At 35.8% G+C, this 17,505-nt stretch overlaps 1 protein-coding gene across 1 annotated transcript in view; it reads right to left on the minus strand.

Annotated features, from left to right (window-relative positions):
* Positions 1 to 3,581: 3,581 nt before the first annotated feature.
* Positions 3,582 to 17,505, minus strand: part of slou (slouch) — a 77,765-nt gene continuing 63,841 nt past the window's right edge. The window contains exons 3-4 of the mRNA XM_067775840.1: positions 6,395 to 6,678; positions 3,582 to 3,908 (exon numbers count right to left, since the gene is read on the minus strand). Coding sequence (XP_067631941.1) covers positions 3,690 to 3,908; positions 6,395 to 6,678 — 503 coding nt within the window. The 3' untranslated portion in view covers positions 3,582 to 3,689. The remainder of the gene's footprint in view (positions 3,909 to 6,394; positions 6,679 to 17,505) is intronic.

Consider the following 17,505-nt stretch of genomic DNA (forward strand, 5'->3'; position numbering starts at 1 on the left):
TTATCAGGAATTGTAGTATCCGGTTTGTCATTTCCCTCGATATGTCGCAAATGGGAGAAATGTTCCGTCCAAACTTAAACATGTTCCGCTTCAGGATTTAGCCACGACGCATGTGAGGTTGCGCTAAAGCAAAAAGAATGAGCGCCTAAGCATCCACTTCACACGAATACAAATTGAAACTTTAGGCAGATATGAAGATAATGCAATGAATAAAAGCTTTGCTGGCTAGATCATGTTGTACGAATGGACAAAAACGCTCCGGCCAAGAAAGCATTTTAATCGACCGTCGCATATGGAAGTATAGGAAGGGTAAGACCTTCACTGAGTTGGTAGAGGAAGGTGGATAAAGCTTTGACCTCCACTGGTGCTCCCTGTTGTCGTGACTTATCGTGAATCTGAAATCGTTGGCCTGTCTTGTTACAAAACGCCCAAGATCGCTAAGGCTGTTGAGCGCAAACTTGGTATTTGGACATCTAGGACACTGATTCAATGCTTTCCATCTATCAGGATGTCATCTCTGATGAGGAGACAGCCAAGTAGTTTCGTATATATTTTTGTCCTATATTACAGCGTGAAGACGGAAAATTTTCCCGCTGCCAAAGACACCTTCCTTTTGCAGCTCGAAGTTGAAGTCTCCAGGCAGGATATTTGGCGGACATCGTATATATTTTGCTATTTTCTCCAAGAAGCAGTCCAAAGCGACGTAGGTGTATTATCTACTACTTCGTAGGCGAAGAAAAGCGCATTATTAAAAACTCCGTGATACGCCTGTTCACTGCTATGAAGTCCCTTTTTCCAGCACGTGCTACGTGGCCACAGCTCTCTACGATTCTTGCTAGTCAGTGGTTTGACACTGATGTCAGCCTTTTTTCATGGGGAACTCAACATAGGCTCGTCTTCTGCCTTAATAAGATTTGGAACATTCCAGGTACATACCTCCAAATATTAACGTTTGCCGCGGTAATTGTCTTCAGAATAACAATGCTCATACGATACTTTTTCTAATTTTGCGTTGAAAAAAGTTCTAATATGGCGGGTCCCAGTTTTATCGCACAACAATGGTATGGTTTAAGGAAATAATAATACATTAAAATACCGATTCTCTTATTTCAAGTCTACTCCCACCTTCATCCGTACCTCAAGACGCTGTAAACCTAGGTAAGTCTTTAAGCACGAGCGGCTCTTCCGAGACTTTTTCAATTCTGCTCCATCTCTCTCAAGAAACGACAATCCCAGTTTGACTTACGTTGCTCAAGAGAGTATAGGTAGAAATAAGAGCAGGCACTTAGAACATGTCCTGAGGTTCTCCGCGCTAGTTGGAGAGCTTGCTCAGCGGTACAACTCCACGCCATTACACTCCAACACTGAAAGAAAAGACTGGTAAAATCAACCGAAATACCGGTCAATTCAACCGAAATTTCTGTTAATTAACCGTTTTAGTAGTCAAATGAACAAAAAAAGTTGTTGCGACAACTTTGTCGGACTCCGAACGGCATCTGCGAGCAGATAAGTTTTCACTGAGAGCTTTTCATGGCAGAAATACACTCGGAGCGCTTGCCAAATACTGCCGAGGGGCGACCCCGCTTAGACAAATTTTCTTCTAATTGAAAAACCTTATTTCTAAAATTTTGATGTTGCTTTGCCCGGGGTGCGAACCCAGGGCACACGGTGTGGCAGGCGGAGCCCGCTACCATCACACCACCGTGGGATTTACTAACCGAACGTCAATTGGGCTTACATGAAATATGCTGACACAAATATAACATTATACACTTTATTATTTTGCTTTATTAAACGCACTTATACCAAATTTTATATTTTATAATTTATTTAATTTACAGTTTTGAACTTCGCTTTGCAAATAGAAATGAAAACAGTAGTCACAAAATTGATTCCCAATTCTTTCAGTTGCAGCTCAGCTCATTCTCAATTTCTTCTCTCGCATATAGTTCCCACACTTGATTGTTTCGAGCAAAACTTGTAATATAAGTGTTTGACATAACATTTTAAAAAGAGAACTTGTAAGTTATAGAAAAGTACAGAATCAAATCGCTCGAAAGTAATTCACCACTGGAGTAACTTTACATGTAATTCGGCAAGTCTAATTTTCGTAACACTTTAAGTTGAAACGGTTCCAAAACAACTCAAACTTTTATGTTGTCGGAAACATCAACATTAAAAAATTATGTTTTTTATTATCTTATTAAATTCGTTCGCGTGAGTGAAAATTTGCAAAAATTTGAATAACATGTTACTAACTTTCCTAACTTACTAAAATTCCTGTTCCTTCAAACAAAAACTTTTGCAACAAGAGGGCGCAATTTTGCATTTCGCTTGGAGGAGAAGTTGCAAAATTGTACCCGATAAATGGGTGTCCCGATATCTCATAATTTTTTGCACAGTAAATTCAAAAAAAAAAAGGTTTTTCGTTTTGTTTTGATAACTGAAAAACTGGTTTTTTCCCCCCATTTTGTGTGTTTTTCGATTTGGTGGTTTTCTTATTTTGGTATTTTCTTTTAACAAGTGGCACCATCGCCATAAGTACAAAGTAGAGAGCGCAGTGAGCGTAAAATTCTCTTTGAAATTTGCTCATGTATTGACTTTTGATCGCTGTTGAAATTACCAGTGAGATCAGTTGTGTTAACAGAAAAATCAGTTAGATTGACCAGGAATCTTTCAATTTTACAGAATTTTGTTAACTTAAGAGCGAAAATTTCTCTTCTGTTGAAATGATTAAACTAATTTGTTCGTTTGACAAGGAACTGGGTCGAACTAACCGTAATTCGATCAATTTCCCCGAATCTCCGTTAAGTCAACAACAACAGAACCGATTTGTTGATTTTACTAGCACCATTTCTTTCAGTGAACCTAAAGTTTTTCACACATTGACAAAAAAACACAGCTCTAATCATAATAGCATTATTTGGTATTTTATTCGCAATTTTGTAATCATATTTTTTTGATTTTCTTTGGCTTAGTTTTTAAATTACAATTAATAATAATAAATATTTTTTGGTATTTCTTTGGCAAGATTAAAAATAAAAAGCTGATACTAATACTTATTGCTAATAATTAGTTTAAGACTTTGCATATCTACATGGAATATGAATAATTGAATGTTAGAATAAATTTTATACATAAATACATAACTTAATATTTACATACATATATGCTTAACTGCAAATATTATACACTAGGCCTTAGAACACATAAGATAATTTTTTTTTCTTATTTATCTTTGGTTAAATTCGAAATTAAGCAAGAAAATATATCAATGCACATATTTACAATTTATTTATATTTTCGATTTTTGATTTTTTTAATTTTTATTTACATCCATACAAATCATTTACAGAAGTAAATTTATCTTCATGAGTTTAATTTAACAGAGTCTTTTAGCTTTTCATGCAGAACAGCTTTAATTATATTCATGGATTTGTGGTGGATTTGTAGTTTTCAAATGCAAAAACAACTTAAAGCAGCAACAAGAACATTATTATACATCCAAATTCCACTTCATAGGCATTTCTATATCTACATACATATATACTTCACATATATTCTAATTTCTTCCCACCCACTTGTCTTTATTTATCTAATCTTCCCTCATTTTCCATATTATTTTCTTCACGTTTTTGATATTTTCGCATTTCTAATATTTGCAACAATCTTTGTTGCATCTTGCAATTTTATGAATGCGAATGGCTGATATGATGTGCCCCAAGTGGATGGAAATATGGACCATAGGGTGGGTAGGGCACGGCGTGTGAGTAAAGTAGACTACTTGCATAGGCGCCAGGACCAAAACCAGCTCCAGGAGGTGGTGGTGGAATTGTTGGACTATTTACGTCCATGCCGGGATTTTGTTTCTTCCATTTGGTGCGTCGATTTTGAAACCAAATTTTGACCTGAAAGGAAAAGAAGAAAATAACTTTTAAATTTATTTGAAATTAAAAGAAAAACGTTGAAATTAAACAAAACTTATAACCAGTAGTGAACTTGTTTCGGCGAACCTTTCCCGTTGATTTTGCTAGGCAAATAATGGGCACTTATTGCACTACTCAAATACCTCTACATTTGGTAAGCGGTCATGACCGATCAGTAGCTTAATATGGAATAATTTGAGTAGAGGTACTACCTAAGTGTATGTTTTCTCAGGTTTGCATGTTTGTATGGAAAATAGCATTTCAACGGATGAAAGGATTTACAAGCAGGGAGAAGTCTTCTATGAACTGCGACAAAGACTCAAGGCATGCGTTGGGCGGCAACAGCGAAGTACCAGTTTCATTTAGTCTTCATATAATCAAATAAGCTTTTTGTATGCAACAACGGTAAAACTCATACCTCGATCATTCGGAATTCAAAGAAAGTGATAGGTTGGGAGGAGGTTCTTGATATTAAATTATCAACGTACTAACAGAATCTTTCAGAAAGGAGAAAAATCTCTCTATCACATAATCGTGTTTCCTATTTGATTAATACAGGCAGTGGTATATAAATCCACCTCAAAGACCTCCAAAAAGATTATCGTGGAGATATTCTGTAGAAACCAAACTACCAACCAAAAGCAAAATTTTCATTTAGCAAGCAAAGTTGCCATTCCAAAAGGCCAGGAGCAAGAAGGACATCCTTACGCGGTGAGATACAAATGATAGCAACATAAGGTCGCTCTAAATGAAGGTTTGTAGTGATTGCTACTGGAGGAATAAATTTGGTGAGTTTATGGCTATGCGAAGTGATTGAGGAAACGAAGGAGTTGGTCAAGGATTTATTTCATATTTCATAACTTTATTAAGTCAAATGGTAACAACCTTACTGACTAGATTACAGGTTAACTTAGTACTAGTTTAATGATTTTAAAGTAAGATTTACTGAGATAAGTAATAGGACTCAATGCGTGCCTTAAACAGAGACCTAGGCATGGCAAAGTCCAGGTCAAGGCTTCTGGATAGGCGATTAAATTGTACAAGACCTCTTAGAAGAGGTGCGAAACTGAAGTAATTCGAACGCAGCACTTCAACGCGGAATGTACTGTGAAAGCGTAGAGCTATGTTAGGGATATTGAAAGTCAACTGCCCAAGTAGTTCTGAGCAGTCAATGGCACCGGATATTATGTCAAAAATAAACATTACGTTTTGAACAAGACGTCTAACTTCAAGTGGCAAGACATTGATAAGCATGCATCTTGCATTGTAGGGTGGCAGGGGATTAACAAAGTGCAGAGGTTGAAGAGCAAATCGTATGAACTTGCGCTGAATTCTTTCAATTCTTAAAGAGTGTGAGAAGTATATGGGATTCCAGATGATTGATGCATACTCTAACTTGGAACGCACTAAGGCATTGTATAAGATTTTCCTGGTATATGGGTCCTTGAAATCCTTGGCATATCGTCGCAAGAAAGCTAAGTTGGTATAAGCCTTTGGTATGAGAAAGTTTACATGATTACAAAAAGGAAAAGATGGGTCAAAAGTTATGCCAAGATCGCGAAACTCATTAGTTGACGCAAAAGTTACACTTTTAACTCCTATTTCGTCTTAAAATACTTAAAATTTTACTTGACATACACTTAATGGAAGTCCTGAACATGCGTATATGCCTGTGAAACCTTTACGGATTGAAGTTACTAGGGAAAGCTTGTATTGCCTCTTACTCTTGTGAATCGAAGCTATTAAGAAATGAGGTCTCATACCAAGGGCGGTGCTATGGTAACATGGAGGGTTAAAAATTCATTTCAAACTTGCTTTCGATGGAATTGCATATACTTTGTGCATAGGCACTAATTGCACTGAAACTGAGGGAGATTTGGTACTGGCAAAATATTCATGGAGGACATATCAATATCCTTAATCTACCTTCGACAGGCAGAGTAAGTTGCGATACTATTTTATGTCTGCCCACTCAAGATTGTGTAGGAATAATCGAAAGGGAGGTAAGATCGCAGTTTATAATGGCATATAAAATTACATCGACATATCTAAGAAGAAGTTGTTGATGGAAAATGAAATTCATTCGGATTCTGTATAGATTATTATGCAATTCAAACTCCCGTCTTAGTGTAGTGTTTTTCCAGAAGAAGTCTTTGCAATTTAGCGAAGGAGCTTAGCAGAAAGATATGATAGATTAAACAGCGTCTGAGCTGCAGCTTTAAAAAAAATTCACCACGGATTGTGCAATCTCAATAGCCAAATGTATGTAAAAGAATTCTTCTGCTTAGATTAAGGCATCAAAACAGTTTTTAAAAAAATATTTGGTCGGCCTAGGTCGCAGTGGCGTATTAAAATGTAAAAGGCTGAGAGGGCACGTTTTTCCTGTAGCGCACTATTGGCCAAGACTTATACTAAAGCTGCATAAAGCAAACTTTCAGGAACAAACTAATCCCATATTGCACACTCACCTGCGTTTCAGTTAGACTCAGACTCAACGCCAAATTCAAACGCTCACAAACGCTCAAATAACGCGTCGTCTTAAATTTGTTTTCCAACGATACCAATTGCTCATATGTAAAGGCTGTACGAGCGCGTCGAGGCTTCGAACCGCCACCACTACCACCCTGTGATTTGCCATCACCATTACGACTGCCACCCTTTTTGGAGTCTGTTTCGCTGGCATGATCATCAATATCACTACTCATGCCATCATCGCACATATCATCCTGATCCATGTCATTGAGGTCATGAGCTGGAAATTAAAAAGAAAGAAAACGCACGTGAAACAATTGTTGTGGAAAATATAGAAAAATAATTTCACGAAAGGGAACAAATAAAGTGTGACATAAGAAAAGGTTGAATGTTCGAAAAATTGCTTACCCCCTATCTCATAAAATAACTTCTAAATTGCATAAACGAAACAATTAACATTTTCTATGCAATATCTATATAGCATTTTAAACCATCAATCATTCACGCCACTTACATCAATCGTCTCACCCATATACCAACCAACTGTTTGGGGATGTTTGTCCTTTGATTATCCTTTGATGCTTACTTAGTGGCATTGTTTTTTGATGAAGGTAAAATTGCTGCAAATCGAAATGGTCATTTGATGATATCAATCATCGACGCGTTACTCAATGACAACAATAACACAATCGCATTGATTTCAAAAACAAAATGCATGAAAACAATAACAATGATAGCAAAACAAATAACTTAAAAAGCAACAGTAGATAACAACAGCAACAACAAGTGAATCAGATACACCAGGAGGATGAGGCGTAGCATCAGCTTTACGAATTAGTTGGAAAAGCCAATACAAACAAACACGCAAACACATTCACTAATGAATTAAATCATCAGCATGTGGGTGTATGTGATTATTTTAGCAAAGGCCCTCATATATGAATAAATACTAGGGCAGGTCGGAAATCTTAAACTTATAAATCTTAAATAATTTTTTCTGGAACATTCCAAATAGACTTCTGCTAAAGAAAGCTTTTCAATTAATATCCTCTGTCTTACCAGAAGATATCCGATATAGTTTAATTATTACATTGAGACTTTGGCTGCATTTCCTCTCAACCTACTCTTCGGCCTGTTTAGTGCTGGCTGGCACATTCTATATAGCGGACGTAGATGTTCAACGAGAGCCGTGACAAAATCCTAAATTCGCTTGCTCTCAGCACTTGGGCAGAGATTTGCCCATAGCTACCTAAAAAGCAATTGGCCAGCCACTTGTTTGCCACGTGGCTGTGGTATGGCGCTTAGCCGAAAAGAAACACATTGGAGGAAGCCGTATTCTTATGTATGAACAAACACCTCCAATATTCATATCTCTTTGGTTAAGGTGAGGCTTTCTAAGACACCTTTTAGATGAAATCGCTGACAATTCGTGAGTGATCGTACCTATTGGATGGTGCGAAGGAATGCAATAAGAAGAAACAGAAGCCACTGCAATGCAAACAGCAGTTTTATCACTGCCACCCATTCGACCTCGCTACTGGTACGAGCCCCCATACTATACTGGTACAGCCTGCAACCCTACTGGCGCTCAGCTGATATCGTCTTCATGTTTTTACTACTGATCTGCATGTTTTTCCTACGACCATTAACAGCCCGTTATCATACCGCCGTTTAGCTGTCGCCGCCCCGAAACTTCCCCGCGATTGTCGGCAACCGATTATCCCACCTCCGACACCCATTCGTGCTCTTGCTACCACTCGGTTGGTACGAAAAGGTGCTGCCCTTCTAACAACTCGGGCGGTGTGTGTGTATTTAATCTTATCGCATAAATGCTGTGTTTTTTTTTTTCCAGCGAAATTTTGTGGGTTCTCTACTTGATCCCGGTTTTAGCTGGCTGGTATATCAGCCTTAGACAAAATCACCAACATAATTTGTTTTATGTAAAACGGGCTGTGCGGATCACCAATTACTCCTATGAATGTATTCTGATGAAGAGCCTCAAATGTGACTTTGAAGTTTCTATAATAATTCGAATATAGCCGCGGTAAAGCGTGCCTGCCGTAGCACCATGAAAGTAGGGCTTTTGCAAGATGGTGCTATCATCTGGGGAGTTTTTTCTGCAGCTGTGCAACAACAACAACATGGGAGTCATGCGTTGCGGCTGCACATTATGAACCTCTCCAGTTGTGTTAACTGTATTGCAGATGAGGAGGTGGCATCGTCAAATCACTTGTTGTGTATGTGCCTAGCTTTCGCAAAAAATATATACATATATAAATTCAGTACTACTTACGTCTGCAGAGATTTAGGCTGGTTATCTCTTCCAATTCAGGGCAGAAATACACTCGGAGTGTTTGCCGAGGGGTGAGATGCTCCGCCTAAATCTCTTCGGAAGTAAACCGCTAAGTATTTTTTAAATTTTTTCGATTTATTCCAGCTGAAGTTTGAACGCAGCTTTACGTGAATAAAATTATAATTCGTTGGTAAAATTTAAATTTAAAAGGCATGGTGCACATATTTGGTCCCCCCTAACGTATGAGCGCCAATAGCTTAACTGCTATCTCTTACTACACACACAAAGCTACTTGTGTTGCTGATATACCTACGTCCATACATATGTACATAAATATCAAGTGTTGTAAATGTGTGCTTGAATAAAAGTGCACATCCATAACAATTACTTTTCGAGATGATTTGCAATACCAGAAAGTGCCAATCAAAATTCAATTAAAATGCACATGCTGACCACTTCCCATTTTCTTCCATTATACATATATCCTTGATGCCATTTTTTTTTTTTTGTGTGGGCGTGGGTTATTGAACACTCATCGTCAAGTGCGAGAATACAGATGTATGTTCATTTCCATTTTGTTGTCTGTCTTTCAATTAATCGCAAATCATTGATACTTTACCAATAATGGCCGAGACACAATGAACCTTTTTCATATAGAAACGTTCAACGCAATCTTATGGTTGTCAGCAATATCGCCACAATCACGCAAGATGTTGCGTTTGTAAATATAAAGAAATTTCAGACTTGGCAATTGAAGTTTATTTCGCTTTGCCCATTCACATACAAAATTTCGCAAAGCACTGTTATAAACATTCTAACTATACAAGAAAAGTAATTGCTAACATATTTTGTGTCCTACTAACTTCTTAAATTACAGTTTTTAACTGTGAAAAATGTTAGAAAAGTACGAACAAGTGGAAAAATTCCACAGCAAAATGTGTGAAAGTACCCTTAGCCAAAGCAAATACCGACTTCTGCTTCTTCTTTTGCTTTGCTTGGAACAAAAGTTGGAAGTTGGCTACTTTTTCATGTCAGATGGCGTCAATGTCGCTCAATCTACCGTCCCCCATAAACATACGTGCAATCTACTCATAATGCATACGATTTAGTAAACATCTATATGAAAAGCAGCTTATGTGACGGGGCTTTACAGAAAATTCTGCAATTCTTTTCTAGGCGAGGGTTGTTAAAAGCTTATTTTACACAAAATTGAATTACATATTACATATGTACGGGTACATAACGTTCTGTACGTAGATGATGTAAAGACGTAGATTTGCGTAATCTCTGCTATTACAAACAAAACTAATAAAATTCATTACTACACTCAGAGAAAAAATCGTTCTAAAACGAACGAAACACGCTCAAAATTAAGAACATTCGTTGACAAAAGTCTGTTAAATACGTTTTTTCTTAACACTTGACCGATGGGCTTGTTTTAAGAACAGTTTTTCCAAGCACACCGTTCGTATTTTATAACCAATTTGGTATTGATGTATGAACCTTCTGTGCTCATTTCAAGCACTACTTCGGCTTGATCTAATTTTTGCGTTCTCACGCTTCGAGAACAAATAGTGATCGATTTAACATTTTTCGGTCTCAATTCAAAAACGGTTTGTGCTTGATTTTTGGGGGGAGTGGGGAAGGTAATTTTTTCAAGTAGTACCCATTTATTTATTTTTTTTTTTTATTAATATATAATTTTTTTGTCATTAATAAAAAGTATTAATAACAAAACAAATTATTTTTAAAATTACAAACTGGTTTGAAAAAACGTATAATATGCATTTCTTGTCGAGAAATTTTTCTTATTTGATGATGCAATCTGAATATATATTTAAAACATTTCATAAAAAGTTTGAGAAATACCTGTGCATATGTGAATGGAGCTGAACGAGAAATAAGAGTTAAAAAATAGAATATACAAAAATTGTTTTAATAAACTTCAGAGTTTACGGCAATCAAACTCGTGCCACACGATCGAAACCGGAACACCATAGCCGCTGGGCCACTACAACTGCTTGATGGCTTGTGCCAAATGTTGTATTTAGCATTATAGTACACACGAATTATAACGTTGTTTTTTCTTGAACTTAATTTATGCACACTCTTCTTAATTTAAGAACGTTGTTCTCATTAATAGAACATTTGTTTTTATTTTAAGACCAGCCGTTCTCTTTTCAAGAAAATGGTTGTCAGTTCAAGAACAAGGTTGTTGTTTTGAGAACAGTCCTTCGTTTTTCAAGAACAGAAAAGTAAGAACATGAAAAGCTTGAATTGAGTCTGGTGGTGCTGGATTTTAGAACGGCGTTTTTCTCTGAGTGTAATGCTATACGTAAATAAGTACATTAGTATGCGTTTATGACTATATATCTCGTTCATATAAATCCATATACCTAGTTACATATTTAAGTTACATAACACTTATACATAGCATATCTCATTAAATAATTAACAATCTAATTAATTTGTGTTACATAATTCAATATTTTGATTTCAGTAAATTAGATAATATGTTACTTAAACGTGGTTACAAAGAACTGCTTGATTGCCATATCACGCCTCGTGAACTGATTATATATCCTAATTAATGCAATTAGCATGAATACTAAATGAGTTATCTTGAGCAATTATAATATTTTGTATGGGACTATAATAATCTATATTATTGCGTATAGTCAATATTGAGTTGTGCAATTTCACAGCGGAGTTGAGTTCACGAATATTCTCTTAAATTCTAGAGATGGGAAAGGGGTTAATACTCAAATGGAAAATATTTTATAAATTGGTTATGTATGGCAAAAATAGGTAAATACCCAAATATTTGCGCAAAAGAAGAGTAAAAATAATCTTTTAGAAAATATGTGAAACAAACACGAAAATTCAATAAAAAAATGTACCCAATTTGTCCTATATTTTTGGGTAGTTATCCATTGCGCTATCGATTGAATTAGTTTTAATCTGTTATCCAACATTTTTCAAAAATCTTTATCCAATAATGCATGCCTTTACAAAAATTTTAGTTTACCCAGCAAACATTTTAAGTCAAACAAGTAAGGAAGTATAAATAACATTACATACATACCCAGCTGTACACTTGAAATGCTGTTGTTGTTTGTTTTGTGTGCTTAATAGTGTCACAAGGCTGCACAATAGTACATATACATATGGTTCTATTCTGAACTAATTTTTCTTCGAGTTATGGCTCCCGAAACATAGAAAATTGCTTATTCATAAAAGGGGCGGTGCCGCGTCCATTTTTTTAAATTTGAAGTTTTTCCTATTTATTGTTATACATCCACTTTGGAAATGAAATACCATTGATATAAAGCTCCCTTTTACAAAAAAATATCGCTTATTTTATTCGTCCACGACCCTTTTAAAAACCTATTACATAAAAGTGGGCGTGGCCGTTAACCGATTTCATTGCGATAGGTTTAACGATTATTTGTTTATTAATAATTATATTTGTAAAATTGATTTTATCAAAAGTGGGCGGTGCCACGTCCATTTTAAACATTTTTTTTTCAAATTTCTATCAAGAGTCTCAATATAGGTCCACGCGTCAAATTTCAACGTTCTAGGTGTATTATTTACTAAATAATCACATTTTTCCTGTTTTCCAAAATGTTAGATATATATAAAAGAAGTGGGTGTGGTTATCATCCGATTACGCTCATTTTCAATACCAATCTATTCTGGGTCCAGATAAGCTCGTGTACCAAATTTGGTGAAGATATCTCAATATTTAATCAAGTTATTATGTTAACGGAAAGACGGACAGACGGACGGACATGGTTCAATCAAATTTTTTTTTCAATACTGATGATTTTGTTATACGGAAGTCTATATCTATATCGATTCCTTTATATATGTACAACCAACCGTTATCCAATCAAAGTTATAATACCCTGTGTACAAGTACAGCTGGGTATAAAAAAGGATTATTTCGGGTATTTGCCTTGTATTTACCTATAAAAATGGTAAATTGCCGGTACGATTGCATCTCTATTATATTGAGAAAAAAAAAATTACAAAGTTTTATATAAATCCAGAGCCAGAACTGAGTCTATACTTTCGTAAAGGTGTCAGGCCCTCTGAACATAAATATCGTGTAATTTTTTAAATAAGGGCCTCACTCTCTATTGCTAAACGAACGTTTGCTTCATCTAAGAAACGAATCGTTCGTATATTTGTATTCTGCTTACCGATAAAGGTCAATCCATACCAGGTATGAATGTTGATAGATTTCCGTTTAATCGTGTGACATGAAATTTGCTTGAATTTCAAAGCATCGTCTTGTGTGTTATTTTATCGAAATCGATTTGGTTGTTGTTGGGAGTCAGCCGGAGTCAAAAAAGCCATTGGACAAGTAGCCTTGGTTTGAAAAAAAATTTGCTCAATAAGATCTGCAATCTATAATTATAAAAGGTCTAAATATCTTGCCACAAACCACTAAGCTTTTCGAGCGGTCAGGTAATAAATGCGTGTCTAGGCAGTGAATTCATTGATATCTACGTCTTATAAACAGTTCAACGCAGCCAAACATCAACCTATTCTGATGAAGTCTATGAACCTAACTGAAAACCTTTCCATTCACCAATAGATGATTTCTTATATTTTTAAATTACCAGCGCAAAGCCTATAAATACAGTTTTAGCAGTCAAACAAATCAACGCTGTGTAGCTAAATAGTTACTGATTATGAAGGCTTAGCAAGTTTCGAAATGGATTTATTTGCGCAGCTATGGCAGGTGTCTGAGAAAGATTTCTATATTCTATTCCAAAAAAAAAAATAATACAAAAATTAAAAAAAACAATTATTGTCATAAAAATTATTTTAAAGGTCATCAGCTCGAATTGTTGTATAATTCCTTATGTCTCCAAAGATCCGCCATTGCCATCTTTTATTATTTCGTTACCCTTGCTGGTAAAAAACGACGAATTTTAGACAAATCAGATTGTACAGCGCACCTCTCCTCATTAAATACTTTATGATTTTAAAAACATCGTAGTAAATTGCAAAGCGCAAATAATTAAGTACACGCATGAAAAAGCAACAACTTCTTGAACTGTTTTAAAATAAATTACCCTTAAAATTTCGCTCATCCTAAGACCGCTAATTCGTTTTACATTCGCGACAACAACCGTGCTTACTTAAATAGCAAAATGCTTACTTATATCCTTTGCCTCCTAAATCTTTACAAACCTGCTAAGCGTCTAAGAATTGTAAAATTTTGGCTATAAACTTTTCGTGTTAACAAATTAACTACAAGACAAAACGATTTAAAATACCAAAATAAACTGACAATCTAACATAAAGCGCCCGAAGTCGTTAAGCAACCCTTTAACTTTTGACTAAACAGGAAAATCACGAATATATTTTTTTGTTTGTTCATCCGTCGCCGTGACCTAACTTCTTTGCTAGCGCATGCAAAGATTCGTCGTAGACAGGCGTTCAGGTTTAACACAAATTATACGCAGAAAATTAGATTGACAGAAATCAACTCATTCGTGGCAAATCGAAATAAAAAGGGTACGCCGAATTGGGGAGTAAATGGGAATAATACGAAAAAATGTCAACCCTAATCAAAGTGTGACCAAAAGGGTTACGCAGAACTTAATAGATTCAAGAAGCAGTTAAGCATAATGGGTAAGGTACGAGTTTATGATATAATGTAAGTAAGTATGTGTGTATGTGTGTGATTTACTTGCCATTACGACTTGGTTATTATGACATTTGTATATACATATACACATAAATACTCAGCAACGTGCATTGATTTTCAATTTACCTTAACTCTTTCATCTACATACAAAGCGATTGCATAACAATCATTCACCGTTAATCAATATTTTCTCCCCGCCGGTGGCTCAATATCTGCAATGCATGAACAAATCTGGTAATTGGCCAACATCATTGGCCATATTTGCATGTAATTAGGTTAGTTGTAGGTGTGAGAGTGTCGGGTGCTGCGCCTAAAAGTAGATAAACACATTTTCATTCACACACACATACACCTGCGCAACCACAAAACAAGCGTCAATTTACTTTACATTAGCGTAATGAAAGCAAAACGATTTTCATCGCCTCCTACCTCGTCGCGTAGCCTAAAGTTCAACAGACATGATACGAAAGTGCCTGACGGCCATATAAACATTGCAGGCATGCACTTTGCTATAATAACAGCAACAACAAAAGTGTTTGCAGTACATGCACTGAAATTCATACAGAAGTGTATAAACCATACACATAAATAGATACAACATCGCGGTAATTAATCAGAAAATTACCATCAACGCTTCATTTAATATTTAAGGTTTATTGACGGACACAACAGTAACTGCAGCAACAACAAAGTACCTGCAAAAATCTTTGGGCCATGTGGTACACTGGAGTACTTACCATTATACTGCACTGTAATGCAACAATGGACCATCGCATGTTTCTACACGAACATATTGTAAGGCGATCATTGCTCGTTTTTAACGATTGTAATCACTACACGATATTTATTGGACTGTGGGTACTCCATGGAGTACTCTGATGTAATGCGGAGTCCTAGGACATCGTAGTGTTAATTGGACTTTATTTTTTGTATGAATTGTGGTTAATTTTGGAGCACTCGGTTGGTCCATAGCGAATACTCCATACATGCATGCTTGGAGTACTCGCGCTTTTTGCAGGGGTAGATAATAAAAGTAATCGTAATGCGATAATGCCGGTAGCTAAATATACAGATAGACATTGGCCTGTGTAATCAGTGCTGCCAAATTTTCGATTTTACAGTTTTTATAGAGTCATAGTTCATACTCGCCATAATATAACAACAACAAATATATAGCAGATATGAAAGAGGGTTTTAAGGCCTAGTTTAAAACCACGGCAGATATATTTAATTGCAAGCTCTAATAAGCTCTTAGTTGGCCAATCTTCTATATATATAAAAAAAAGTGTACATGTCACTCCAAGTGTTGATTGTCACTCCATAAATCGAGAACGGATAGAAAGATTGCCATGAAATTTTTAGGAAAGATACAGGAAGGAGAGATGATGGTTAGTTGATTTTGAAATCCCAAATCGGTTTAGCCATTCTTAAGTTATGATTTTTTTTTAGAAAAAAATTCAAAATTTGAAAAAAAAAAAAATAAAAAGAAGTGTACATTTTGATTATCACTCCATAACTCGAGAACGGTTAGAAAGATTGCCATGAAATTTTTAGTTTGGTATATAAATTTGCCTATATTAGTATATACGATCGTCTTTTTCGGGAAGTAGACCAGAGACGGGCTGTGACTGGGATTAGGACTAGGACTGGAACTGAGACTCGGAGTGGGACTGGGACTGAGACTCGGAAGGGGATTGGAACAAAATACATACCACCCTCTGGGACTGGAAATAAGGGATGAAGAAGAATAAGAAGAACTTGAGTGAAGAGCGAAGAGAAAGGAGAGAAGGAGACTGAGAAAGAGATAGAATGAGATGAAGATGGAGATAGATGAAGCGAAAAAGACGGAGGGAGGAGTAAATAAAAGGATTAGGAAAAAGTATAGAGGGGGGAGGGCAGAGTTAGATGGAAAAAGCTTATTTAAATGTATGCAGATAGACCAAATTTAGGGCAGAACAACGTCTGTCGGTTCTGCTAGTGATTTATTACAAATAAATGTCTTTGCTCATGGTAAGGCAATAAAATTTATCGATAAGATATCGATTTCTTATCGACGAGTTATCCAAAAAATATAGATATGTCATCAAAAACTTATCGATGCTAAGGCGATTGGTTTGCTATAAGAGTGCTAGCAATGTTTTTTCGAAAATTTTTCGATTTGTTGTTTCTAAAATGTCGATTTGTATCGAATAATTATTAATTTCTTTTCAAAAAGTTATCGAAACATTATCAAAAATTTATCTATTTACTAATGAAATTATCGATTATTTATCAAAAATTTATAGACATATTATAAAAAAGTTATTAGTGCCTTATCAGAGTGCTGCCAATGTGTTATCGGTGTATTATGAAAATCTTTTCGATTTGTTTTCTGAAAATTTTCGATTTCTTATCGGAGTGTTCCCAATTGGTTATAGGCGCCTTTGTTAGCGACGACTCATCAATCTGTTATTAACCAAATAATGCTAAGTTTCAAAATAAAATTGATGGCACATCTGTAAACCATCGATTTCAAGCCGACAAGCAGCAAATAAGAAGTCAACGAATAGGTGATGAGAAGCCGACACTTGACGATAATAACTCGTTACTATAAAAAACCGATCATTACTATAAAAACCCGATCATTAATTAATAACTTGTTGGTAGCTTTTGTTAGCGATAACAGGTCGATGAAGCCTTTCTAAAAAAGCCCGAAATTATCTGGTAAAGTTAGCTGTGTTATGGTTTAGCTTCAACTCCTGGGCGAGCTCTTGTTAAGTTAAAAAAATTAGCTTTCTAACTTGTATGTTTACACATCGTACCGCGCGACTACTTGGTACTCACGCCTCTTTTAGTTTGAGTCATTAAACAGTGCCGGAACCACTTCTTTACTTCAACTAGCGCACTTTCCCCGTAAAAACTGGCATACTGGGTTTAACTTGCTTATTGTGTACTTTTGTTTGCCGCATCCATATTATGCGTACGCCATAATGGCAACCGCAATGCAAACAGACTGAGTAAATAAATTTGCTTTCGTGATAGATGTCTGACTTGTATCACAGGCAAACAATAAAAACAAAGTAGCTATCTCCTTCATATCCGCTTTTTTTAGGATGGTAAACAAGAGTGAGCTTATGAGCAAGTAGACACGCAAATAATATACATGT

The sequence above is a fragment of the Eurosta solidaginis genome, chromosome 1 (assembly GCF_040869045.1).
Source record: "Eurosta solidaginis isolate ZX-2024a chromosome 1, ASM4086904v1, whole genome shotgun sequence".
NCBI lineage: Eukaryota > Metazoa > Arthropoda > Insecta > Diptera > Tephritidae > Eurosta > Eurosta solidaginis.